The sequence below is a fragment of the Podarcis cretensis genome (genome assembly GCF_951804945.1).
Source record: "Podarcis cretensis genome assembly, chromosome: 12".
NCBI lineage: Eukaryota > Metazoa > Chordata > Lepidosauria > Squamata > Lacertidae > Podarcis > Podarcis cretensis.
The window spans coordinates 36,382,731-36,410,685 of NC_137181.1; the positions used below are offsets into that span (position 1 = coordinate 36,382,731).

The 27,955-nt window shown below is 43.7% G+C and overlaps 1 protein-coding gene across 6 annotated transcripts in view; it reads right to left on the minus strand.

Annotated features, from left to right (window-relative positions):
* OSBPL3 (oxysterol binding protein like 3) overlaps window positions 1–27,955 on the minus strand; it is a 95,842-nt gene that overhangs the window by 35,029 nt on the left and 32,858 nt on the right. For 3 of the 6 annotated variants that reach the window (XM_079947989.1, XM_079947992.1, XM_079947990.1), the window contains 10 exons: window positions 25,703–25,921; window positions 11,752–11,868; window positions 11,543–11,596; window positions 11,225–11,338; window positions 9,357–9,530; window positions 8,200–8,326; window positions 5,684–5,787; window positions 5,479–5,571; window positions 3,892–3,990; window positions 2,549–2,705 (listed from right to left, as the gene is read on the minus strand). In XM_079947989.1, coding sequence (XP_079804115.1) covers window positions 2,549–2,705; window positions 3,892–3,990; window positions 5,479–5,571; window positions 5,684–5,787; window positions 8,200–8,326; window positions 9,357–9,530; window positions 11,225–11,338; window positions 11,543–11,596; window positions 11,752–11,868; window positions 25,703–25,849 — 1,186 coding nt within the window. In that variant the 5' untranslated portion in view covers window positions 25,850–25,921. Of the gene's footprint in view, window positions 1–2,548; window positions 2,706–3,891; window positions 3,991–5,478; window positions 5,572–5,683; window positions 5,788–8,199; window positions 8,327–9,356; window positions 9,531–11,224; window positions 11,339–11,542; window positions 11,597–11,751; window positions 11,869–15,091; window positions 15,113–25,702; window positions 25,922–27,955 lie in introns of those variants that run through there. The other 3 variants (XM_079947991.1, XM_079947994.1, XM_079947993.1) reach the window with 2 other exon arrangements.

Sequence of the window (27,955 nt, forward strand, 5' to 3'; positions counted from 1 at the left end):
GAGATGGTTTTCCGTCTTATACAGACAGTATGGAAATGCAATCTACTATTCATTTATCTTGCGGCTTCGCACAATTTTCAAAACAGCGGGAAATCCACAATTTAAAAACCTCAGAGCATGAGAAGAGCTCTCTCTGCTGGATCAGACCAAAGGCCCATCTAGTCCAGCACAAGGGGAAGCCTGGAAGCAGGACCTGGGTGCAACAGTGCTTTCATCCCTTGTGAATCCCAGCAACTGATTTACAAAGGCCTGCTGCCCCCGACACACCACTAGGCACCAGGCTTCTTAGCAGGCTAATAAAACTGCAGCTTAGTAACTTTTCTGGGCTTGTTTGCAAGGCTTCTCTACTGATCTAATAACTTTTGTATCTGTATTTGGCACTATATTTGGAGTTATCCCACTCTATCCTCTGTGGGATAGAGTTAAGCTGAGATATCGCAGCTGAGCGGGGATTGGAGCCTAGGTCCGACACGAACTGCTGCTGCACCAGGCTGCTTCTCAGCAATATAAAAAGCAGTAAGCACCTAAACTGAAATGAGTTTTAAGAGCACTGATCTTCGGTGTGTTCATTTTCTAAACAACAGAATACAAATGAACAGGAAGTAAGGAATGCAAAGCTCAGGGTTAGGTTAGTTATTTTCATGTTATGTACATCTGCAGCCTTGAGCAAAAAATAACTTGACATGTTATCACTGCAAGATACCAGGAAATATGTAACACCAGCTAATGGTGGGCCTGCATGACGTAACTACCCATTGCTTAATTGTAACCTTGTCATTGGGCACTTTTCCCAGCTGAAGTCAATGTTCAAAGTCACCATGTAATGACAGCTACAGGGCTCTAGGTCACAGTTTCAGTCCTTATATGAATGTGTTAACCTGAATCCTTTGTAAGAGGGACAGACTACAAATGTATACTAACGACGATATAGGAAGGGATGGCAGCAGGAGGAACCAAGATGCCTCTAAGGCATGGCTTCTCTGGGTGCATAATTAAGTATTTCATCATTATGCTGATGACAAGTAAAGGTAAAGGACCCCTGGACAGTTAAGTCCAGTCAAAGGCGACTATGAGGTGCGACACTCATCTCGCTTTCAGGCCAAGGGAGCCGGCGTTTGTCCACAGACAGCTTTCTGGGACATGTGGCCAACATGATTAAACTGCTTCTGGCGCAACGGAACACCGTGACAGAAACCAGAGCACACAGAAACGCCGTTTACCTTCCTGCCACAGCGGTACCTATTTTTCTACTTGCACTGGTGTGCTTTCAAACTTCTAGGTTGGCAGGAGCTGGGACGGAGCCATGGGAGCTCACTCCGTTGCGAGGATTTGAACCACTAACCTTCCAATCAGCAAGCCCAAGAGGCTCAGTGGTTTAGACCACAGCGCCACCCATGTTCCCCTATGCTGGGATAGCTCAATTGGTAGAGCAAGAGACTCTCGATCTCTAGGCGGTGGTTTTGCGTCCCTTGTTGGGGGAAATATTTCTGCACTGCAGGGGGTTGGACTTGATCCTTGGGGTTCCCTTCCAACTCTACAGTTCTGTGATTCTGCACAAACACAGCTTCACCACCTAACCCTGAGCAAAGCCTGAACTAAATAATGGATTTAATCATACAAAGCAACATGGGGATTTAAAGCAGCTTCAAAAAGCCAGAGTTTTACCTACAAACAAGATGGTGTGAGGTGTGAGGTCACGGAATATTTTCTGTGATTAATGAAATGTGTTTTTTTAAAAAAATCCTTTTTATAAAAGACTTGAATAATTATCTCTGTCATTTCCAAGGTTCCCTTTCCCTTTGCTACTAGAACACTGTTAAAATGAATACAGATGGTACGATTTAGCAGACATACTAATAAAGTGTGAGCTGCTGCTTTATTTATTAATCTTGCAAAAGGGCTGACTAGTGCCAGCTTGAGCTGGCCTCATAGCGCCTTAAAATGATCCCCCCCCCTTCTGCATCCACTAAAAATAGGTTACTACCATAGCAACCCCCTTACATCACAAATGCCAACTCTAAAATTCAGGAAGCTACATTCAACATCTGTACACATAAACCAGATGCAATATGCAGCTGCATTTTCAAATTAAGGCTTTCACAACTGCTCTTCAGGTTAGAAGATTCCCTAGACTTACATAAACAGTTCAAAAATGGATTAGATTGCCACAACTATTCATGAGGGGTGTTGGATGAAGGCCAGCTTCAGAGAATTATGATGAATGGGGAGGATTTGCAAAATGGACCTGAGCATTCTTTTCTAGATGCCTCCTTAATATGTGCGCATACATAAAGTTATGCATTAATTCAGATAAGGCTGAAAGAAACAATAATTAGTCTGGTTCAAGCTGTTCAAAAGAAAGTCCAAAGCTCAAATCACAATTCCATACTTTGATAACTCATTGTGCAAGAGGCATTTTAAAAGCAACTGAATTCTTACAACATTAACTGCACATCACTTTTTTACTGGATTTCTCACAAACCCCACCTCTAACTTCCATGTTGTTGGGTTTTTTTAAAAAATTGACACTGAGCAAAATCCCATTTACCTTTGTGTGCTATGTGACACAAGTCCTCTTGCATTTTAGAGAATTCCGATGTTGTTTCAGAACCATTAGAGTAAATTTTCTCTTCGCCAAAATCTAATGTGGATAAATTGGGGTTGGAAGCGTGCAGTCTCAATGGAGCAGAAAGAACAGTTGGTACCTATAAGGAACACACACCGGCGGTGCGATATTAGTACAAAAGATTCCAGCTTGCCAGCAACTTACATTCAAGATTCAGAAAGGAAGGGAAAGACATCGATCTGAAACAGACCATTGCCACTCGCAAACCAGAAGAACCCCCCGTACCCTACTGCACCCTCATTTTACGCCACAGATTTGTCCATGGAGCTTACCCAAACCCTTAGTTAAGGGTTTTGAAGTTTTGCTTGAGCATTTCAAGTGGTGCTCTTGATCTCTGCACCTTCCGCATTGAAGCTTTCCTTCCTGCTGTTTCTCTTCTCACTTCAGATTGCTCAGAAAATCGATGCTGAGCTACTCTCTTTCCATTAAGTTATCCTCTCTATCCTGAATCCTTTGCTCCAGTTTCCTTCCCTAGACCTCACCCTGAAAACTCTCCTGCTCCTTATCCACAATTATAGTTCCTTCACTTGCTCACTCCATTCTACCCAGAGTCATTTGCCAACAATTTCCTTCTGCCTCCTTCGCCTGGGAACTTCCTTATTCCTTGAACACCTTCACTTTCTTCTCCCTCAATACCCACATTTTCAGGCAAAACCGTGGTTGAACAGTCACAGCATCACTGGGAACAACGGCTATACCACACCTTGCTTTCCCCCTTACTTAGCCTCACTACTTACTTACCACCCCTTCATCTCTTCCTTCCCTTCTCCTTATTTCTTGATTTATTTAACAAAATTTATTCCCCACTTCACAAGCAGATGCCCACAGCAGCTTACAATTGAAACACAAAATGCCAAGCATGTGCTTGGGCCTAATGCGATCCTTTCTATGTTCTTTACAGACTCTTTGCAAAAGAACCCAATGAAAGCCCAAATGTTATATTCTTAGCAAAAACAACAACCCAACATTAAATAAGTGTAAGTACTGTGGGATTTGCTTGTGCATGGGGGGGGGGACCTGAGGTTAATTTGAGGCCATGCCAATACCCATCACAAATGTCAATTAACTCGTGTTTAAAAGGTGATTACAGAGTACACCATTCAACTCTCTTTTCTGGTCCAGGATTCGATCCTCCCTTCCTCTGTTGATCTATGCAATCCCCCCCCCCTCAGTTCAACTGTCTCCTTTCCTAACTATATACAAGCTTCCTGCTCTCTTTCAGAAAGTCCCCACCTAAGCTGCGGAGGAAGTTGTCAATCACTCACCTGAAAGGATGTGCTCATGCTCCTCATTAAATGCCTTGCTGAATTCAGAGGATTGGAGGTATGGGGAAGGAAAAGGTAAGGGGTGGTGGGATTGCTAGGCTGGAGTACGGACATGGCAGAAAGCGTATTGGCCAGTATATTAGGGGGGTGGTATGTGACCGGTCAAGAACATAAAAAAATGAAACAAAAAACATAAAACTTGGTCAATTGACTGGCCAAATAATAGACAAGCATTTAAACACGTATGCTATAAAGAGAATTTGCTAGTTGCCCAAAGAACTAGGGGACCTCCCAGAAGCTTTATAGAGCACTGTGAAAGAACACTCGAAGCCCTTCCTCCCCATAGGAAATGCAAACAATTCAAAGGAATAATGGCTTATGAAATTGATGGACTAGGCTGAAACGGCGAAATTAACTGCCAAACTAAGAGGACATCATGACTAAGGAGGAATTGGGACCATTGATGGATTATCTATCAAAGTATCACCCAGACATGAAGTTGCGGGCAGGATTTGAAATATAAGCAGTAGATTCCCGAAAGACCTAATGATAGTGAAGTTTAGATAATAAAAACAGATCTATTGTTGTGCAATGGTGTGTGGGTTTGGTGCCACCTGCTACTGGAATGTCCCCTTCCCCCAACAGATTACCATGGGGTGATGAGGACCTTGGCCTGAAAAAGTTTCTTCATCCCTATGCTACAGGGTCAATTTCTGGCTAGCCAGTAAGCTGAGACCAGTGTCTCTTCCATGAGGACTGTTTGTGTATGATTCCTTGATGCTTCGCAGCCTGAAGCATGAGTTCCTGTTCAGATATGGCTGTGGTTACAATACGTGACTAGTAGGAGAAGCTCGCCCATGCTGCTTAAAAGTGAGGGAGAAGGCAGGAAGTCAAGGAATAGTTGTTCCAAAAAGTGAGGAGTGGACTCGCATGCGCAGCCCTGATTCCTTCAGGGCTGCACAGCAAGGGACTCTCACTGTTTGTATTGCTGTCAAATGACACTGGGATGCAACAGAAAGCTGTTAGTCACACAGGGTGCTCCTAACATGTTGGACTGCAGCCAATTAATCGTTTTTGACCAATCAATTGACCAGCATGACAACCCTACCCTCATCTGCGTCAGACCAATACTAGCCTAGTTCCCCTACCCCAAAATGACAACAGCTTTCTAAGGCTTAAGAAACCACTTCCAGATATTCTTTAATGGGAAACGTTTGGCATTGGCGTGAGATATTATGCATGCAAAGTGTGTACTCTTACGACTGCGCTACCCCTTTCACCCTTCTGCAGCCCCCTGTAAACTCAGCAACCCAAATAAATGTGCATTCTCCAGATGGATGGAGCCAATCTTGGATATAAATGCTATTTATTATGCTGTCAAAAGTTCAGCAAACGAAAGGCTCAATAGATTAGTGAATGCAGCACCCTCTGTTTATATCACACCAGCAGAACGGAATCACCATCTGTCACAGAGAGCAATTACTAAGACCGTCAATTATATTGGAGAAAATGAGTTTTCACCAGTTCATCCACACCTACATTTTTAGGCTAAGCCTGGAAGAGGATGGGTGAAGAGAGGCTGGTTACCTGCAACATTCCTTTCGCATCTTTACTAAGACCTCGGGTACGCCACCTCCTGTGTGTTCTTTTTTCCTTTTTAGGACTTTCAAAGGGGATGCCCTTTAGAACAGCACACGGGAAAGAGAAGAACGGCATTTATCACAACTCTAGGAAGAAAGCTGACACGAGCTAGCAGCATGACCGAACAGAGGTAGCAATTTGCACAACTAACCTGCATGGCATTTATGGCGGGCGCTGAGTATGTCCTGTGGAGAACTTCCATGCTTTGCAGAAGCTGGCTCATTTCCAGCAGATAGTTATGACAGTGGGAGAGGTCTGTTGGGAAGAAAGAAACGATTTTCAGTGCTTTGTAAAAGAGAGGGGGAGGGGAGAGGGAGGAAGAGGTTATCTACCCCCTCCATTTATCTAGTGTATGCGCAATCTATCTTTCAGCAGAACTCTAATGGTAACTGATTACTAGGTAATTCAGAAGATTATGAAGGATGTGTCTGGCTGTCAGTTACATTCTGATTCTGTGGTTACTCTCCCAGGATTTGTTGAAACAGCTATTAAAAGCGAAGCTTACGAATAGGCGGGTAGGATTTTAGCACACACAAAGCAGTGGCGCAAAAACATACCACCTATGAAATATATGATCCATGTTTAAAAGGGCTGTGTCAGGGGTCTGCATTCAGGGGAGTGGGGGGAGACAGGAACGTACAGACAGCCTCCTCCTCTGTTGAGCAGCTGCACTTCGTCAGAGTCTGGGGAGGAGAAGCCTTCAGGAGACACGGACGAAGAGAGAAGGGGGGGGGGGACACGAGGCAAAGGCTCAGTCAGGCGGAGGGGAGCCAAGACACTACTCCCAGGGAAGTGGATGTGCCTCTTCCGTCGCATAGTTTTCACCAGGGAATTTCACGTAAGGAAAATAGGAGGTTTTCCCGGGCTTTTATGCTGGAGGGCAAACAGGAAGAAGGCACTTCTGGAATCTGCTAGCGATTAAGGCAGACATGGGTTTTGGACTTCTGCACTGTACATAAGTTTTGCACTCAATAAAACCTGCAAAGACAGGCCGGAGTCCTGGCTGTTATCTTCGTGAGCAACCACACTCTCACCTCACAGGTTGCATTAACGTTTCCAGGGAGAAAAGAGTTTAAGCAGCATCTTTGAGCATAAGGTCATAGAGTTGGAAGGGATCCCCCCCCAGTCCTACCCCCTGAAAGGCAGGAATCTCAGCTAAAGCATGCCTGACCGATGGCCATCCAACATCTAAAACCTCCAGGGAAGGAGAGTCCACCGCCTTCGGAGGGAGTCCTGGCCCTCCTTTATTCCATTTCTTTAGACTAATAGCACCATAAAGCATTGTTCTCCTTGTAATTATTAGTTCCTTGAGCGACTGGATGAGATTGTCTAATTCTTAATACGCAGCTAAGTTAGCACCCTCTTACAAGAATGTAGGGTAACCTGAAACAGCCCTATCAAAAACCGAAGCAGTAAAACTGAGTGACGTGTAAACAAGACTGGAGAAGATGTTCCACACAAACTAGGCTCTGGGGGCTAGTCTTTCTTGAACGGTTGGATTTCTCCCTCCCTCTCCATGCCCACCCAAAAAACCCCCAAACAAACCCATACACACTCCATTAGAAAACAGAGGCTAGGAGAAAAAGGTATTTTAAAGGTAGCTCACATGCCTGACCCAGTTGCTTTCTCAAAGAGATCTCCTGAGAGAGTTTTGAGTAGGAAAGCAGAGAGGAACACAATAGCAGAATAGGCTGGTATGCTGGCAGTACTCAGAAGTGAGGAAGACCCCAGTCATAGGAAGAAAAATGGAGTACACCCCGAAGTACATAGGAAAAGGATTTATTAGGCTCAATGTGTTTTGGAACAAATCTTTTCTTCAGGGGCATTCTAATCGTCTTCCACCTGTTCATCTCAAACCAAGGAAGGGCTGTAGCTCACTGGCTTGACTCACTAGAAGGCTGCTGCCCATGTTCCTAATCTGCTTTGAAACCAAGTTCCAGTTCCTATGCACCTGCATGTCCCCTCTGCCTTCCTCCCCATGCGGAGAGTACTCAACCGCACGTTCCTCGTTCCTTCCTAGCCTAAAAAGGACACTAGCAGCAAACAGGGCTTGTTTGTTTTTTAAAAAAGAAGTTTCACAGTGAGGAGTCCTGCAGCTGGGGTGAGCATAGTGCTAGGACAATGATTTACGCCAGGGGTGGGGAACCTATTGCCCTGTGGTTCTCACCAACCCTGATCATTAGGTATGCTGCCTAACTTATGTTTTGTAACACCTCTGATAATATCACCTTTAGCCCAAGGAACTCCAGCCCAAAGGCTGTAAAGGAACCAACCCCCCACCCCCATTTTCATTCCCAGGGGGTGCACACACACACACACACGCTTTACACATCTTTCCACCACCCATCTATGTCCCACCTAGGAACAAGTTATTTCAAACTCTCCATTTGAACTTCAGTCACCTGTTATTTGGAGTCCAGTCCTTTTTAGAGGCTGAAGCAATTGACAAGGCAGGTGATAGGCTCTTGAAATGGAGAGGAGGAGAAGTAACCCTAACTTCAGAGTCACATGGTCTATTATCAAAGCTTGTTTTAAAAATTGCTTTCCAATTTCCACCTTAAAAATTGCTTTTTAAGGCGGATGTTGCATCAGGACATAGAACCCTGAAGAACGTTCTGTAAACGCTAAGTAACTTAGAAGACTGAATTTCTACTAGAGAAAAGTTACCTTTTGAACATCTTTCCATATCCTCCGAAGACTGCAGCCAAGGTGGGATCCTTGAGTCATTGTTTGAGCAGGAGAATGACAAACTACTTCCAGTCTGCAATGAATTCTGTTGAGTCATGCTGCCTCGCTGTTGCGTGGAAACAGGATTACATCATCAATAAAAATATTCCAGTAAGGGGAGAAATACTTTGCATGGTTTGTTATGATGAATGACACTTAAAAGCAAGTACAGACGTTTAACTTCTCCATCCCTGAAGTAAAGCTCAACCTGCGCCATTGCTAGTCTGCAGGTTGGCTGAAAGATAAAGTACACTCAGCGGCCTTGCCCCACTAAAATTACCAAATTTCAAGCTAAATTCTTACATACTAGTAAAGACTCACTCATGCTGTCATTTCCACAAGCCAAAAATGCAAATACTTCCCAACTGCTTCAACACTGACATTTCCTATCAACGGCCTTCAGGCCGTTACGGACATTTGGGCAAAGAAAGTCCATGGTCTGTCAGGAAGGCAACTGGACAGCCCTAGTGAAGACAGTTTCTCTACCTAAATGACCAGGTTGTTGCCAGAACAACAGGAAGTGAGGAAAGTGAACAAGAAGAATGAGACGGGCTATAGTGCACTTTGTATCCTCCCAAATGCCACAGAAAAAGGCTAGCCAGATTGGTGTGTTCCAGATGTTCTGAACTCCAACTCTCATCAGTTTCAATCAGCTAGGACAATGGGAAGGGATGATGGGAGTTGTAGTCCGACAATCTCTGAAGGGCACCATGTTGCTTATCCATATAAATACTCATCGGGTCACACAGCACATAAAGCAAGCATGAAAAGTAGCCCTTTCTTCAGTTAATGGAAACGTAAACTATGCTGCTTAGTATCAATTGACTTGGATGAAGCTTTGTTTTGATTTCTTTATGTTTTATTTTGAAGCCACCAAATTCCCAAATCGCTACAAAACACTCAGCTTTTGTTGACTTTCATTCTTTACCTCCACTGGTACTGGAAAAAGAATGAGCACTACAGTGGTTTTTTGAAAGGAACATATTGTGTTTATTCCTCAAATATCAGCTCTATTCCTTGTTTTATTCTGCACACAGAGGTCAGACCAAATTAAGCCCCAAGGGAAGCCCATCGTCTGCCATTCCTGTGGTTTCTACCTTTCTGCTTGCCGTGGATTCCAGAAAGCCAGTTACGGAGTCTGTAACAGAAGCTGATGCTGGAAAGAAATGGTTGTTGATGTCATGCGGAAACATGGAAATTTCATTTTGACGATACATTCTATGATGGCGTAGCTTTGCTACCCATTCATCAAAGACTTCCTGAGATTTTGCCTAGAGGAAAACAGAGGTTATAAAAACAAGAGTTATATTTTTCCACATTACTACTACCCAGCGTAAGTAGGATGAAAGATCTCATTTATCTCCCCTCAATTGGTTCTAAGTCCTTACTAAATGAGTAATTCTGCAGTCCTGGACTGCTTTGCCTCCTGGGAAACCTACATAGGAAGCAACCTGCTGGGCCACATCTATCAAGGCCCAACTAGTCTAGCATTCTGTTCTTACAGTGGCCAGAAACAGGACATGACTCAACACCAGTCTTCCTACACTGCTCCTTTGAACTGAATGACAGAGGAGGTTTTGCTGCAGCAGATGGAAGGAAATTGTCCTAGTGAGGTCCTGGTAACTTGTTTCTACTTCTCAGCCTAGTGATGAAGGGGATGCTGAGCTGCAGGAAGGACGAAAGGCAGCGAACACAGTGCTCTATGGTAGCAACAGGGCCTGGCCCAGGCATCTACAGAACAAAGGGAAAGCTATAGGCTAAGTGTAAAAACCAAGGGATGACATAGAGACCATGGGCAGCCTGTCCTGTTCCAAATAGCCAATCAGACCAGCAAGCCAAAGTTAAAGTGGCAACGGATTCTACACCCTAATACTCAGCTCCTATTGCATTTCTTTTTGAGTTTGCCGCATATGCAAGCTGTATTCTGTACTGATCAACACAAATTCTTTGAACCAAAGTTCGAGTCTGAAGTTCCCGGGCAGCAATTTGGATCCCAAGTCCAACTTAATTATATAAGTTTATAACGATTTAAAACATATTAAATGCATCACACTCTAGTCACGCATAAAACAAAAACAAATCAATGTCTGTCTTAAGGCAGAGTTTCTTATATGCACCCCCCATCAGCCAATTTTGTCTTCTATGGCTTGTGACTCAGTTGCGGCTCCACTTCAAATCATTATTTCTTTTTTGTGGGTTCATCTGGAGCCAACGCTAAATAAAAATTCCAGCTTCAGGTTCTATCCCCCAGGGTTGCTCTGATCAAAAGGCTTTTAAGAAATACCCTACAGCTGAAAATTGATAACATAAAGTTAAACTGTATATGTATCTTTGAAAGCAGAGTACTGAACACCATGGGAAAACAGCAGTGGCAACTGCAGAAGCGTGATTTCCCTTAGCTACACACATATTACTGACAGGCAAAAGAGGTTCTAGTTCACTCAGTCCAATCACCCCTCCAAAGATTAAAAGCAGGTCTTCTATAACTCTGATTTTCTGACGCACCACGCTACAGCATACTACACTATGCCCATATCCTTTGATATATAACATCCTTTGATATTAACATGCAAAATCACCATCGTTTACACTAAAAAGCATATAATAAGCTTTAGCCTATTAATAATAAATCTTTGGCACCATTACATACTTTAAATGTACATTAAGCATCAAAATAATATTAAGTAGTTAAAACTATGCTGTTCTTCAAACTTTATTCTCATGTGTGGGAATTCAAATTAAACTATTGCTTTCAAAGCCACATACGACACCTTCGGTTCAAGCTTAGAGTAAGATACGACCTTGTACCAAGTTGAGAGTAAGATTGCATTTTAAGCAAACTGGGCAAAATAGGGCAAAATATAGCAAATTCAACAGGATTCTGGGGAAATGGAGATCTCTAGGTTGAATGCAATCTTTTCCAGTACCAGAATGACACTCTGATATTACTTAACAACAGGATTACCTTTAAATGATAAATGTGTTCTTCTGTATCCAGATCTATACATTTTGTTGACTTCTTCACGGACATCACCGAAAGCCCAACATCTATACACCCATGCAGCTTCCCTCGCGCTATCTGTCAAGAGTCGTTGAAAAATAACTATTTCAATTCAGGGAGAGGACAGCAAAAAACACACACAAAAACACCCCAACTTTCAGGATTACCTCTTTCTGCCTACTGATATCCTTTCAAACAATCACTGATTTCTTTCACAAAAACCTAAGCAGACATCAAATTAATTCACGCAACATTTGCACAATGTGTCTTTGAGGTACTTACGTCAGCTGGGCTCTTTGCATACTTCAAAATCCCTTTATCCAGAAAGAAGCATCTCTGTAATGCAGAGAAAACTCTTTTAGTCAGGAAGCGTAAGACAGTGTGACTGTTCCTTGAGGAGCTGTAATACTCCTTCACCCAGCCTTTCAACAAGGGCACCAGACTAAGTGACTTAAATGTTAATGGGAACAAACAACGACAGATGTCCTCACCTTGTGCCAACCTTTCAGAGGCCATTTCCTCTTTTTCAGCAGGTAGCCTTCCTGTTTCGGTGGTTCCTGCGTGTAATTCATGGCTCCCCGCAGTCCTTCTACAATTTCCCAGCTGTCCTGTTCAGAAACAAGGCCCAGAATATATAACAGTGTGTTTTTTCTCCTTCGTCAAATGAGAGGACAGTGACAAAAGCAGCAACTTTATCATGCTAACGGCAGGCCAAAATCCCAACCAAGTAAATTTTATGTGAAAATACTTTTGGAAAATTGCTACAATGATTTATATGGAAACTCAGCCAGGGGGACTCGAGGAAGTCACCCAACAATGTTAACAAAAGTGGAATTATTACAGTTAGGATAAATGTTTGTTTGTTTTTTGATGTTTTCTTTCTATTTGTTTGTTATAAATTTGGGGGGGGGGGAATCCCAACCCAAGCAGGCTGGGGTCACTTAGGTTTAAGATGGCTGCTCCACTGGGTTTCCAGATTGAGTGCAGCTAATTCAGTCTAAGTGGGCTCTGAATTGAACTGCCATTATGGACAGAATACAAAAAGGTGCATATAAATCCATTTGTTTGGAGCAGTCTTTGCCAGCCTGGTGTTCTGAACTACAATTCCCATCTACCAGCATGCCAAGTAAATTAAAAAAACTTTTTAATATGCAACAGCTGCATTCAGATGAAACAATAAACTATATTGAATGGTTATGGGAGCAAGTCTAAGTAAGCCTTGGAATAGGGTATCCATTTACTCCTCAGGCATAACCAGGAGGGAAAGTCTGGAAGTTTTTGCTTCTGTTTTAAACTTCTGCACAGTTCAGTGAAATGTGAGAACTTGTGGGTCTTTCCGCACTTATTCTTTGTGATGGTCTAGTTCAGGCATAGGCAAACTTGGCCCTCCGGATGTTTTGGGACTACAATTCCCATCATCCCTGCCCACTGATCCTGTTAGCTAGGGATCATGGGAGTTCTAGTCCCAAAACATCCGAAGGGCCGAGTTTGCCTATGCCTGGTCTAGTTGCTGTTTGGTCCAATGTCTTTAAGAGTGAATTTGTAGCTGATAGTCTGCACCTTTGGCCACATGTTGCTGTTATTAGAAAGGGACGAGTAAAGAACATGTCCAAGGAATATCACTTTTGTGGCTCTTTTTTTGTATTTAATTCACTGTGTTCTGGAATTCTAATAGTATAGCAGATAAGAAGAGGAACTACTGTGTCTGGTGAACCTAGTTATTGTGAGGAATATTGTCCGCAGCTAATTTTTGCTGTCATGGGCAAAACTCTGAATCATTATCACCATCTCAGTCTGCAATCTCTCTCCTCTGAACTGAGCTCGCAAACTGACAGCTTGCAGCGTCATAAAGAAGTGGAGTGAAACAGATGTTTCACAAACCATGCTCACCAACCTTACCTCCACATAAAAACTGGGGCAATACTTATACACAAATGGAAACTATTAAGAATCGTAGGTCAGAAGAAAAAAGTGGTCTTTGTTCCAGAACACTAGATGAATAATAATGTCATGTTGCAGTGTGCTAAAAAATCTGGAGAGAACAGAAATGATACCTCTATGACTGCTGAAAAACCCCTGTGTCTAATCTAGTTGTGGTCTATTAAAACGAGCAGGCTTCATAAACCATGGTTTGACATTTCTTTATGTTTGGAAATTGTTTAATGGACCATGATTAAGACTAACCATGGTTTGTCCAAATCCAGACATTCTCCAAGTTCATAATGGTAAACTGTGGTTTGAAGAAAAAAGAAGAAGCAGAAGCTTCTGATCTGCCTCACGTAGTTGGTCCAATGTCCCTAAAGCTCCCAGGCTCATTTCCATAATGAATGTACAAACACAGACAAAATATCATGAAGTACATTAATACAGCAATACACAGGAATATTTTTAATGTTTTTATCAATACAACAACAATGATCATTGTATATTCTCATGGTAGTGTGAATATTCCATACTAAACTACCGCTTGTAATCTCATCCGCTCCTACCATATGTGATATTTTGTGCCCAGAAGATCCTTGTAAATTTTTGAACGTTTATTACCCATTTCCCTTCCCCCGTTTCTGAATAATGAAACAGAGGTTTTAACAACAAAGCCTAAAATGCTCTGTTGCCTCAAATGAAATATGCATGCAGAAAAGTAACTGCTTATTGCACATTTTAGAGCTGCAAAACAGCAGGAAAATGCGTATGACAACATTCAGAGCCCAAATCAAACCCAACAAGTGAGAAAGCAATGAGCAATAGGAGTTACTGAACTGATCACATTTCAAATTGGCAACAAAGTTTGCGGAAATGTCAGAGGAATAACTCCTACAAGTTAAAAATTAGTCATTTGAAACCATCTCAACCTGGGCAAATGGTCCATTTTTAAAATATCATTTATTTGCTGTAGTATTTTAACATTGCAAGCCACTGTATATAAATGCATTAAGAAGCAGTAACAAAAGAATGCTAACATTAATTTCACAAGATAGGAGAGAACATATTCATCATGGAAAACAGGGACAAATCACTGGAAGTGGTTTGGAAACTGCAAGGCCAAAGGCAAATCCCCCTCGGCCACCTGTGCTTGCCTTCTTCAAAATTGTAATTTAATCTTGCAAAGGATTTGATAAAGCGAAATGAAATGGCACAAATGCTTTGTTTGGAGTTCATGAGTGCCAGAGAATCTCAGGCTTGCAGGCCCAGTCCCCACAAGAGGGGGGCCTCCCGGAATGGGCCTCCCGGAAGAGAGCTTCCTGTTGTTGTTTAGTTGTTTAGTCGTGTCCGACTCTTCGTGACCCCATGGACCAGAGCACGCCAGGGACTCCTGTCTTCCACTGCCTCCCGCAGTTTGGTCAAACTCATACTGGTAGCTTCAAGAACACTGTCCAACCATCTCATCCTTTGTCGTCCCCTTCTCCTTGCACCCTCCATCTTTCCCAACATCAGGGACTTTTCCAGGGAGTCTTCTCTTCTCATGAGGTGGCCAAAGTATTGGAGCCTCAGCTTCAGGATCTGTCCTTCCAGTGAGCACTCAGGGCTGATTTCCTTCAGAATGGAGAGGTTTGATCTTCTTGCAGTCCATGGGACTCTCAAGAGTCTCCTCCAGCACCATAATTCAAAAACATCAATTTTTCGGCGATCAGCCTTCTTTATGGCTCAGCTCTCACTTCCATACAGCACTACTGGGAAAACCATAGCTTTAACTATACGGACCTTTGTTGGCAAGGTGATGTCTCTGCTTTTTAAGATGCTGTCTAGGTTTGTCATTGCTTCCTAGGGTGGGTTAAAGGGGAATAGGAAACATTTCCATTCCAGGATCTGCCATGCATGAGGGACACAAACCTTTTAAAAGCCAGGAAGACCTCAACATTTTGAGCAACATGTGTTCCACTGTCTGAAGTCTAACCTTTTAATAACGCCTTTGAGAAACCCCTGTAATCTCACTAGGTTGTCTGGGCCAGAACAGCCTGTGAGCAGCAAATTAAAAACAAAGAACAGCGAGAATGGCTTCGCATCATAAACATGTTCTTGGAGGACTGTTTTCTCATTTTTGCGCTTTTATAGTCTGGCGCAGGTACCAGAGCATAAAACAGATCCTCACATCTCCTGTAGGGAACGGTGCATGTACACTTAAAATCAGGGCTTTCCTCAGCGAAACTGCAAAGAATGGCTTTGCATGGGGGCGAAAGTAGGAATATAAATGCATGCATTTTCAACGGACATGAGGGTATGGCTGTCAGATACCTGTGCCAGAAAACAGAATGAACGTGTGGGACGTGTACCTCAGAAATAAATGGCTATAGTTCAGAGGGGGACGTTTTGGCTTCCCCATCAACTATATTGCTGTGGAAGGAGGGGAAAAGGAAAAAAAAAGACTACAACTCAAGAGTCTTTGTGGATGCTTGAAGGTTCATATTTCATCAGATTTCCTGCCAATGAGCCTTTTCATTAAAACTGACAATACCTAATTAAAATGGGACTGAGGGGGCAGGTTACCAATTCTCAGCAGACAAAAGGTATGGCGTCTGTCACTTGGAGCCTGAAGTCTCAGTCATCACAGAGGCAAAAGATATCTAGGTGTCTGAAAACATGTGTTATATAGAGCAGCAGAGGACTATTATAAAAGTAGATCTGTCCTTTAACAAAAAAGAAAAAAGAAAGTAAGTCACAAAACTAGGCTCCATTTCGGTTAAAGATAGAGTTGCTCTGCATGAAAGTATTCTTTTGAAACCTACAATTCTGCAGTTTAAGATTGACTAAATGATGCATGACCTTAACAGGGTAGTTCTACTCTTGGGTGCAAGATTTTGCACACACATATACAGTGATTCCCTTTCTCACTAAGCATTTAAATCAGTGTCATATCATGTTAAACAATGCTCCCCCACCACAAAACATCATGGGAACAGAAATTTGTTAAGGATGATGTAAGTTGCAGGGAGACCTCTATTCCTCTCAAAGAGCTACAATTCCCAGAGTAGTTTAAAAATCAATCCCTTCTCTGGGAGGACTCTGCCAACCAGCTCGCTGAAGGGAATAGAGGTCACCTAACATTTTCCCCACATAAATATATAATATTTAGACTAGGACCAGTGTACGAAACCTGTGATCGCCTGTACAATAACTGAACACATTAAAAAGAGCACAATTGCACCAAATTGTTTGTTGTGGGAATAGAAGTGCTTCGCTGTTTAGATGGATTTCTCCATTAAAATTAGCTAATATGACGCATTATAAATTGCCTCTTCAGATTTTGAGTTCAGCTACTGGCTGAGTGCCCCATACAATCGATTTAATCTCACGCTGAATGCAATGGATCTAATTGCTGCTACTAGGCAGCAAGACTGTAGGAATATCTGCAGGTATTCCTGGCTCCTGGATGCAAAATAGTAGAAATAGTGCCACACATCCCAGCTGAAGAATCAGAAAATCAAAACCCTGTCATTAAAAATATTCATTTAGCAGCATGTGGGATTCTAGGACAACAAGTAAAGTTCATGAAATAGATACTAGCACTTCACGATGAGGATTTCAGTTCATGTCATTTCTGCCGGGAAAATTCTCATCTTGCAATATGCAATTTGTGGCCAGTTCACATTCCAGAAACATATCACAGCCCAACATTATACAACCTCTGGAAACGCTAGGCTGAAGCCTGGAGGAAAGTAAACATTGCTCCAGCCTTTCTTCTTTCAAATACCATAGCCTCTTCTTTGAAACACCAGGATCACCACCGGCCTTCTGCTCCCTTCACCATGCATATTTGATGTATTAGGAGACAGAGCAGATAGCATATGAATCATTCTATAATTGCAACACCCAGTCAGTCCAATGCTGGACCGGAATGACCAAATTGTATTGTTGTTATAAGGAAAGACTACGAAGTGTTGAAATCATTTCCTGCCATGAGACGAGCTGATGGCCCAAAAAGATGATGGCCAGAAACTCAGTTGGCTTTTAAAAGGATTGTACAAATTAATGGATAACACAGCTATCAATGCTCATTAGTCATTATAATTAAGGTGGAACGTTCATGTACTGAAGGATCCTGGGAGCCAGCCCATTCCCCATATCTCCATCATGTCCTATGTGTTAGCTTATGTAGGCATTTAGCCATAGAGACAGAATACTAGACAAGATGGATTGCTGGAGTGATATTGTAAGACAATTATAACCCATTTCTAAAAGCCCTGGATGCTAAAATGATATTAAATGCAAAAAGCTAGAAGCCACCCATTTTCCAATGCACAGTATGCATATTGTGTAGAAGCCATATCGAAAGAAGGAAGCAATGAACCAGAATAACTATCACACTGAAATTTGTTCTTATAGCTCCTTGAACATACCAGATGACAGCGCCAGACTTCTGTCTAGAATAAAACGCAGTCTGTTGTAGTGAATATTTGCAAGTGCCAAAAATAGAAAGCATCTTTGCGGGGGAAGACAGGGTTTTACATCAGCAGCACCAACATTTGTTACGGTTCATAAAATTGGCACAAATGGTTTTAAATTTAAATTTTCTTTCTTACTCCCACCAGAGCCATTTTTATGCTTTCTCTCTGGTACTACACATGGCCCAAATATTCTCAACATTGTTCTTTTTTGTCATCAGTATACACTCTTAAGCATCTATGCCTGTAAGAACACTTACTTGGAAGCAACCCCATTGATCTCACTGGGATTTACCATATTTTTCGCCCTATAGGACGCACCGTCCCATAAGGCGCACCTAGTTTTTTTTGGGGGGGAATAAAGGGGAAAAAATTATTTCCCCCCCAGGCGCGGGGCTGGGGCGGGGGAGGCCCGAGCTTCCCCCGACCCCAGTCCCCAAACAGGCAGCTCTCTGCAAGCCGTGGGAGCCCAGCGCTGGCTCCCGGCTTGCGGAGAGGTCCGCGAAGCCTGGACGCGCTGATCTCAGCGGGCGGAGGCTTTGGCATGCAGGCAACTCTCCGCAAGCAGCGGGAGCGCTCCCGCCGCTTGCGGAGAGGTCCGCGAAGCCTGGACGAGCTGAGCTCAGCACGCCCAGGCTTCCGCATGCAGGCAACTCTCCGCAAGCAGCAGGAGCGCTCCCGCCGCTTGCGGAGAGGTCCGCGAAGCCTGAAGAGCGAGAGGGATCTGTGCGCACCGACCCCTCTCACTCTCCATGCTTCAGTGAAAGCCTGCATTCGCCCCATAGGACGCACACACATTTCCCCTTCATTTTTTGAGGGGAAAAAGTGCGTCCTATAGGTTGAAAAATATGGTAGTTTTGAAGAAAAGGGCGCAGGACTGATTTGCTACTTTTCATTCTGCAGCTTAGCAAAGTCACTGACTCTTAAATTCAGAATACAGTGGCGATAGCAAATATTGCCTTGCATTAGTAGCTACTGTTACAGTGAACTACAATAAAGAAATGGAATCCACCATCAGTCTTCCAAGTGATACAAAGAATTTAGTCACCATGATGGGGGCAGCAGCCAGAGTTGGTTTTATGAGTAGCCAAGGTGGGAGGGGGGCGGGGGAGGTAATAAATGAAGACCCAAACAGTAATAATTTGAGCAGGGTCTTGCTCCCTTCCAGTATCCTGCCAACAGTAATTCCTCCAATTCACATCTAGCACATTTCTGGAATATAAAGCCACAATCCTTGAATGTTGCAAGGTAAGAATTCTCCCCAGACAAAACATATAACACAATAAAGCTAAAGATGTCTGCAAGTTAAGCTGAAATAAATCCCAGCGTAACCAGATGCAAATCCCCTGGGTTTCATATTTACAGTCCAGACAGTGTTCAAGTTCTATAGAAAATCTAAAGCAGATTGAGAGATACTCCAGTTACAAAAGATGAGGCCAGAGACCGTCTTGGCTGTGAGTCCTGGAAGACCTGCTCCCTGCCTTGCAGGCCTTTTCCCACCTGACCAGAGAGGGACTGACTCCAACTACAAAAGCTGAGGCTCCTTAACAGGCCATTGGGCTATTGTTGCCATTGTTTATATTAATTTTTTGTCTCTTTATTTTAGATCTTATGACTTAAGTGGAAATGGTTCAATTTGGTTGTGCACTTTTTGATGTTTGCATTTATTGTTTACGTCTAATTACATATTTTGCAATACGTTGTAAGCCGCCTTGAGCGTGGTTTTAACTTCGCAAAGGCAGCATACAAATGAAATGATTACTTGCTTGTTTCTGAGTGACAAGAAACAAACTCTGTAATCCACCTTCTATAGTAGGCGGGTGCATCTGTTTTGGATAAAGCCAAATACTGTACTGAAGAGGGTCATGTTGGAGGCATTTGGACTTCTGCTGAATCAGAAGCAAAGTGGGCCATGCCCAAAGCTTTGAATCAATTTCAGAACTTAGGATGTTGGGCAGCTGTCAAAACCCCAGTATAGGAAGACATACATGGAGGCACGTGATGAAGAGGAAAAATAAGGTTGCACCTAAAAAAATGATTGTAGGGAAGCCCAACACCTAACATGAACCCCACTGCCCAAGGATCCTTGCTGGGGAGTTAGCTGTCCCCAGCTCCAGCCATTTACAGGGATGTAGCCTGTATTCTCCCCTTCATGGATCACTGCCTTGTTGTGGTGAAAAGGGCTTGAATAACTCCCAAAAGCTATGAGCTATGCCGTGCAGGGCCACCCAAGACGGACAGGTCATAGCCGAGAGTTTAGACTAAATATGATCCACCTGGAGAAGGAACTGGCAAACCACTCCAGGATTTTGCCAAGAAAACTCCATGGACATGAAAAAGGAGAAGCTTTGAGAAGAAATTGAGTTTCTCCAAGGCATGCTCTGGTTCATGGGGTCACGGAGAGTCGAACACGACTAAGACGACTAAACAACAACAAGCCTGTATTTTTCTCTTTCGTGACTTCGGGGCAGCTCCTGCTTGATCTCACACTGGCTACTCTCATAGTAGTGGGGAGACATCTGAAGTTTGGGGAAACCAGAGCAAAGCTTTGCCTTGGGTTCAAAGTAAAGTGGGGCATCTCGAATGTGGGCCGAAACAAAGAAGCCTCCGATCCAAAGAAGTGATTTTAAGAGATTTTTCTTCCATATGCTCAAACCCTATCTTATGCCTACAAAATGGTATCAATAATCACCATCAAATAAACTTATTATTTCATACCCAAGAAAGATTCTTCTAGCAACTCAAAAGGTTGTGGCCACAGTCCAAAGTCATCAGTTATGCACTAGCAAAAGCGTCATCAAATGATGGCTTGAAAACAATGGCTTCCCTCTAAAAATGGGAGCTAAAGCGGGGGTGGAGGTGGTGGTAAACTAAACTAAAAGAAGTCTTCAGCTGTACCTGTAATCCCTTGCTTGCTCATAAATACTGCAATAGAAACATGACCTCGAGCTAAAAGAGCAGGAACGTCACGGGAGGACCAAGAGCTAAGGTTTGGTTAGTTAGAGCAGAGGTTTTCAACCCTGACCAACTACATTATTTCTGTGGCACCCCTGTGAGGCTCAGGAGCCTAGTTATGTCACCTCTTGCCTGCAGAGCTGGCAGCCTCTCACCCTTTTTTTTGAACATCCTCCCTTGTGGAGCATTCTCTCCTCTCCTCTCCCCTCTCCTTCAGAGTCCTCTGGGCAGCTGCAGCCGCCATCCTTGGTCTCTGAACTGCCCCCCACCCCAAAGAGAAGCGCCTTCTTACTCTGCCCCACAGGGGCCTAGGAAACCAGCCCCAGAAGTGCCATTCGCCTGGGAAGCTTGTAGCCAGGGCCACTGCAACAAACATCTGTGCAAGCCTTTGGGAGGCAGAGGTGCAAGAGGGCATCAGAGAGAGGGAAAGAAAGGGGGACAGAGGCCAGTGTTGCCCATGGCACACTGGGTGAAAACCAATGAGCTAGAGGAAATGAAAAACTGCCATTCTGCTAGATTGCAATTATTTTAAAAACAAGAAGGCATACACACTTAAAAAAAAAAAAAACAAGTAAAAATTGTCCCCGCATTCTTTGCAGAACTTGGTATCCACACATAAATGTTTTGTGACCATTCCCTATTATTTTGCACTCTCAAGGGAAGTAAAATCTCCATGAACCTCATCGCATGGATAGTGCGCACCCCGGAAATGATCTCTTTCAGCTTCTGCTTTCTGGAAGAAGGTACAGGGTTATAAAGTCTAGGCCTAGCTGCCTGAGAAAGAGTTTCCATTCAAATGCGATTTTGGTTTTAAATGCAGTGTAAGGTAGTCTCTATGGGAGTATATTGTATTTAATTATGGGGTATCAGAGTTTTTAGGGGACTAATCAGGCTGGGATAGCAGGCTTGTTGGTTTTTGAGTGTCTGATGTAGATTTTTTCAATTTCATTGTTCTGTATGGGACAATGACAATAAAGATTATTGTATCGTGTTATCATATCGTATCGTATTAGGAGTTTGTAGCTTCTCTGTTGTTGTCTTGTGAAAGCATGCATCATACACCCCCTTCTTATTTTCCCCTTGTGACCAAGGAATATGCTTACTTTTGTTAATTAACTAACTAACTAATTAATTAATTAATTAATTAATTTTTTTGTGCCTCCCTAGATCCGTAGATCTCAGGGCGGCTCACAGCATAAAATTACAATATTAAAAAAAACACAAGATGCATGCTAAAAATAAGAACAAAGACAACACAACAACCCCCACCACACAATACATTTAAAAGGACTGAACTGGAAAGAGATGTGGGAAACCTCTCTGCAACCAACAAATCTACCATAGCATTAGTAGGGATGTGGCATTGGGACATTTCAGAGGTTCTTTGTGCTGGGACAGATGGGCGTTGAGCACAGCCTTCCCATTCCCTGAAATAAATGAGCATGGTTTTTAAAAAAGAGTAGGCATGGCTGGTTTGTTCTGGTTACCTCCACCATGTACTGTGAACAATGCTCAGCACCCAAGTTATATTGAAAGGCCGCGCTGTGCCAAAACTAAAGTGACAATCAATAGTCTCATATAGCTTTATTTAACACCACACTTCCGTGCTTGAAACTTAATTCATGAAGATTCCAGACTTGTTTGGGGGTATCCACCGCTGGCTGAAGATTTGCTACACATGTTCTGCACTTTGTCCAATAAAACTAAGCAAGTTGGAAAGCCAGTTTGGAAAAGTTACCACAAAGGTATACTTTGTCCTGGAGTTCAAAGATAGCGGCTCTCAGCTATTTTTTCCTGATTGTGTTGGAAGCCTACACAGAAGCAGATGATCGCAGTGGTGGTTGGTCCTCAATTGGGACTGACAGGGCAGAAGGCAGGAAGACCAACAGTAGGGGGAGCCAAAGCCAACAACAGGAAGAGACACCCTGTGACAGGATGTAAGTAAGAAGGCAGGCAGGTGTAGGCTGGTTGAGGTTGGTAGGGCAGTGCCCCATTTATCTCAATGGGCCAGCCTCAATGGCTACTTGTGCATGGGCTTCTTCATTACAGACAACCACACTAAAATATGGATGTCTCCAGCAGAGGCAGGCAGCATGGGGACCAGGAGTGTACCCCAACTCCCCAATAATCACGTGGTGCCCCCCTTCATGCAGACAACATAGGCAGGTGGTTAATAAAGTGACCAAATCCAACCGTAGACAGATTGGGCTTCAGCCAAGGATAAATCCCATATCCTGGTTGCCCTGGCAACCCTAACAGCAGAGATATTTCCTTGCGCCAACCACTGGAAAGGGATGCCTCGAAACATAAACAAAATGTCTGCCCACTTCCTGTTATCCCTTGAAGCTGTTTATACAGTCTTCTTCCACATAATCTGATTTACTTAATCTGATCAACGGCACAGACAGTGTGAAAAAGTGGGAAATGTTCCCAGTCAACTTGGCCGGTTAATAAGAAAGCAGAAAGTCTGGCTAAAACCAGTATTTGTATGTGCTTGGGGGGGGGGGCAACTACGCCAAATGGAACAGAAGAGGAAAAGTGCAACTCTTGCTAAATCTCTAAATATTCATAAATAAGGAATTGCATTGGGGGGTGTGGGTTCTTGCACTGATTTTGATTCAAAATTATATGCATATGTATTTTTACTTTATAAACATTCAGAAATGTATTTGAGAATCTCAGGTTTCACTTTAATATGAGATCTTTGTGCTCAGAATCTCCCTTTCTCTCTCTTTTAAGTAACAGATGCTGGGAACAAACAAGAGTGAACTTATAAGCTTCCCAGAAGCATTTGGATGGCTAGCATTTAGAAACAAAACAATGGATGATACAGATCTTTGGTTAATCCATCATACCCCTCCTCTTCTGCCTCTTCTGATTGTTAAAAAAGGTTCCAGTCCTTAGGATTGCAAGTGTGTGACCAAGTTCTGAACGTCCACTCAAGTGCGGATGTGTGGTAAGTGCCATGGATTTTGGTAGATCTTTACAACGAAAGCCAGTATCAACATGATCTTGGTTTTCTAAAGGAATTTGCAAGGGGCCATGATAATATGAAACCATATTATCTGGAACCTGCAGGAGAGAAGATTGTTTTCTGCACTAACTCAGGGCCTGCTTGCAGGTTTCCCACAGGCAACGGGTTGGTCACTGAGAAAACAGGAAGCTGAACTAGATGTGCCACTGGCCTGATCCAGCACGCTCTTATGTCCTTGCATAATCGACTTTCCTTATCTGGTCTGCAATTATCTATAGCATGCATACATGACCAATTTTTTTATATGTCTCCGCTCAACCACACACAGCCTAAGAATGTGTCATCAAGTTCTCTTTTATACAAATGAACTTTCTGGCACAATTGAAAATGAAATATTACTACAGTGGTACCTCAGGTTAAGAACTTAATTCGTTCTGGAGGTCCGTTCTTAACCTGAAACTGTTCTTAACCTGAGGTACCACTTTAGCCAATGGGGCCTCCCGCTGCTGCCATGGCGCCGGAGCACGATTTCTGTTCTCATCCTGAAGCAAAGTTCTTAACCCAAGGTACTATTTCTGGGTTAGCGGAGTCTGTAACCTGAAGCGTATGTAACCTGAAGCATACGTAACCTGAGGTACCACTTGTCAGAGCTGCCCGAGGTCCCAGCTCACAAAGGACCAACGCCAGTCCGTTGTTATATATAAAAGTGTTTATTGAAGTTCAGTTTCGATTTCAAAGCCGTGGCGCGCAGCTCTACGTCTTAAACTCTAGACCGCTGAAGCTCCGTCTGAATCTCCTCCCCCCAGACACCAGTTTAAGACTCTAGCCTTGCTCCACCTCTTCCTTTGCTCTTTCCTCCTCTGGGTCCGCCTGTCCGCTGGGGTCTTGCCCTTTCTAGACTCTTCTGACGCTGAATCCCCTGAGTCTTCCCCCGCCTCCGGCGGGCTTTAGGACCTGGTTCCCAATCCTGGTTTTCTGCTGTGCCGCGCGCCTGTACATTTGAACTTGGCGCGCGCGCCCAGCCGGCAACCTTCCTCCTGACCGTTACACTGCTCCTGTCACTGCTTCCCCCTTCGGAGAGGATAGCTGGACCTGACTTCCCCTCCGTTCCCTCACTCTGCGATGGAGGCGTGGTCAGCCCTGATTCATCTTCTCTCCCTGCTGGAGGAGAAGCTGGCCCTGATACATGGGAATCTTCCCCCCCACTACGCTTTGGTGGAGGAGCTGGTCCTGATCTCCCGCTGCTGCTTTGGGAGTCCCCGCTGGCCCCTTGCTTCTGGTGTGTCCCCCCTGGGACCCCCCTTGCCCTGGCCATCGGCGCCCCCCTCTGGGAATCTTCTGATTCGCTGGAGAAGCTCATGGAATCTCTCGGGCCACTTTCATACTCCCCTACGCTGCCCTCAGATTTTTCCCCTTCGCTCTCCATTTCCTCTCTCCCCTGTGCCTCTGCTCCTGAGCCCCTGACACCACTGTATTGAAATCCACGGGAGGGGGGTGGGGGAACTAGCAGTGCCAATTAAAATGTTACTGAAAGCCAGGTTGTGAACTTGGCCTGTTGTGTGAAACCAAGGCAGAACCAACTCACTACAGATCTATACTCAACCCACATACTCAGAACTAAAGCTTGGTCATGTGAATTAATCCTAAGTACCAGAAACAGTGGAAAAGAGCAAGCAATCAGGAAGTGAATCATCTGCAACAGGAGTGAGGAAACAGTGGTACCTCCAGAGGTTGTTGGACTACAACTCCCATCATCCCTGACCATTGGTCATACCAACAACAGCTGGAGGGCCACAGGTTTCCAACCTTGATCTCTATTTCTATACAGATCTTGATCTATATTTTTCAATCAGTGGCGTTAAACAAAGGAGAAGAAGAGTTGGGACTTGATATCCCGCTTTATCACTACCCTACGGAGTCTCAAAGCGGCTAACAATCTCCTTTCCCTTCCTCCCCCACAAGAAACAGTGAGGTGAGTGGGGCTGAGAGACTTCAGAGAAGTGTGACTGGCCCAAGGTCACCCAGCAGCTGCATATGGAGGAGCGGGGAAGCGAACCCGGTTCACCAGATTACAAGTCTACTGCTCTTAACCACTACACCACACTGGGGATGATAAAAACACTTTATATTTACCTGTCTACTCCCCTGCTTAGAGGAGCAGCTGCTGGTACTTCTTGAAGGCGACAAGACTTTCTGAGACACACCAAGATTCTTTTCTTCAGTCATGGTCTCCGAAAGAGTTTCTTCTGTACCAAATTCAATGACAAAACGAGAAGACATGGGAGAGAAAGGCAAGAGTCATCGCATCTCCAAATGCATTCCAGCGGTGCTCAAGGTGCTCAAAGGAAATCCCTAAAAGACAGAGCAGGGGGGCGAGGGGAGGAAAAGGAGACAACAGCACGCCATCAATTTTAGTCAAGAGTAATTCTAACAACAATAAAGAGTTCAAATTTTCAGCGATGCAACGTGACACCATTGCTATAAAATTAGCAAACCAATAAGCTATGAAGGGTACCATTCAAGACTTGATGAGTAGTGTTGAAATAGGTCTCAAAAGAAAGAGAAGGCAGATGGACACGAAGTATTATTTAGTGTAATGTTCTGCCTTTTTCAGAGGCATTCAAAAAGAAACTGAATAGGAACCAGGTAATATTAAGGATGCATACAGCCTTTGATTACTGTGAAACAACCTGCTAACCCCACTTCTCGGACAGTTTATAGAAGTGGCTGGAAAATAAAGACTGGCAAGCTTTTCTTTCTTTTTCAATTTAAGGTTTATTACCTGTTGAAGTTTTAATTCTTGTACATTTCTTTATCATGAAATATCATTTTATCTTTTATTCACGAGCCTCATTGAGAGAGCTTGCTCTGAAGTGGGGGGGGGGAATTTAAATAATTAACAATAGAAGAATAATTTACATAGTGCCGGAGTGTATTTCATAACACTTCATGTTGAGGCTTATCCATACTTTCCTCCACTCTTTCCAGGCATGGTCGCGATTTAAAACTCCATGGCTGAGCATTCCTGGCCACACAAACACACCCCAAACTTTTGCAGCAATTCTGGGCTGCATCAATAGGAGTATTGCATCTAGATTAAGGGAAGTAATAGTGCCACTGTATTCTGCTCTGGTCAGACCTCACCTGGAGTACTGTGTCCAGTTCTGGGCACCACAGTTCAGGAAGGACACTGACAAACTAGAACGTGTCCAGAGAAGGGCAACCAAATGGTCAAAGGCCTGGAAGCGATGCCTTAAGGGAGCTGGGCATGTTTAGCCTGGAGAAGAGGAGGTTAAGGGGTGATATGATAGCCATGTTCAAATATATAAAAGGATGTCACATAGAGGAGGGAGTAAGGTTGTTTTCTGCTGCTCCAGCGAAGCGGACACGGAGTAATGGTTCCAAACTACAAGAAAAAAGATTCCACCTAAACATTAGGAAGAACTTCCTGACAGTAAGAGCTGTTTGACAGTGGAATTTGCTGCCAAGGAGTGTGGTGGCGTCTCCTTCTTTGGAGGTCTTTAAGCAGAGGCTTGACAACCATATGTCAGGAGTGCTCTGATGGTGTTTCCTGCTTAGATTCTGGGTTGGACTCGATGGCCCTTGTGGTCTCTTCCAACTCTATGATTCTATGATTCTATGATTCTATGATTCCCTGTTTTAAAGAACATTTTTTGTGGGAAAAGCTCTGGAGCAAAGAAAGGGCACTCAGACATAAAGCTTTAAAGGACAGACCATGTCTCAATAGTGCCGAGGAAAAGTTAAGCGTTGATAAGCCCTTGTTAACTGCAGCAAGCCCCACTGTGTTTATGTCCAAAGCTAAGATGTGAACCAGGGTCTTCGAACCCACATGCTTAAGCCAGTATGCTATGTCAGCCCTCAACTATGTTTTAGGCATGGGGCAGAGGTATGGAGGGGATGATTTGTGGGAACGCTTCCCAGCTCTTGGATCTGCATGGATTCCATGTGCAGAGATGTTCAAGGTGAGAGATTTTGACCTTCTGATGCAGGCATCCCCAAACTCGGCCCTCCATATGTCTTGGGACTACAACTCCCATCATCCCTGACCACTGGTCCTGTTAGCTAGGGATGGTGGGAGTTGTAGTCCCAAAACATCTGGAAGGCTGAGTTTGGGGATGCCTGTTCTGACGTATCCATACAGATACACAGAGCTCACAGACCATACCAACCATACCTCTACCAGAAGACAATACTTCTAGGACCTTATCTTTATACGTGATCAGGTGAGTCATTTTCACCTTTTAAACACATCCAAGTTGTTGTTTAAAAATGTGTTTTTTTGCCCAATTATTGAAGCAGCACTTAAAGGTGTGGGCATTTAAAAACCTGTCAGCTGTGCATAGATAAACAACAGAAATACCCACA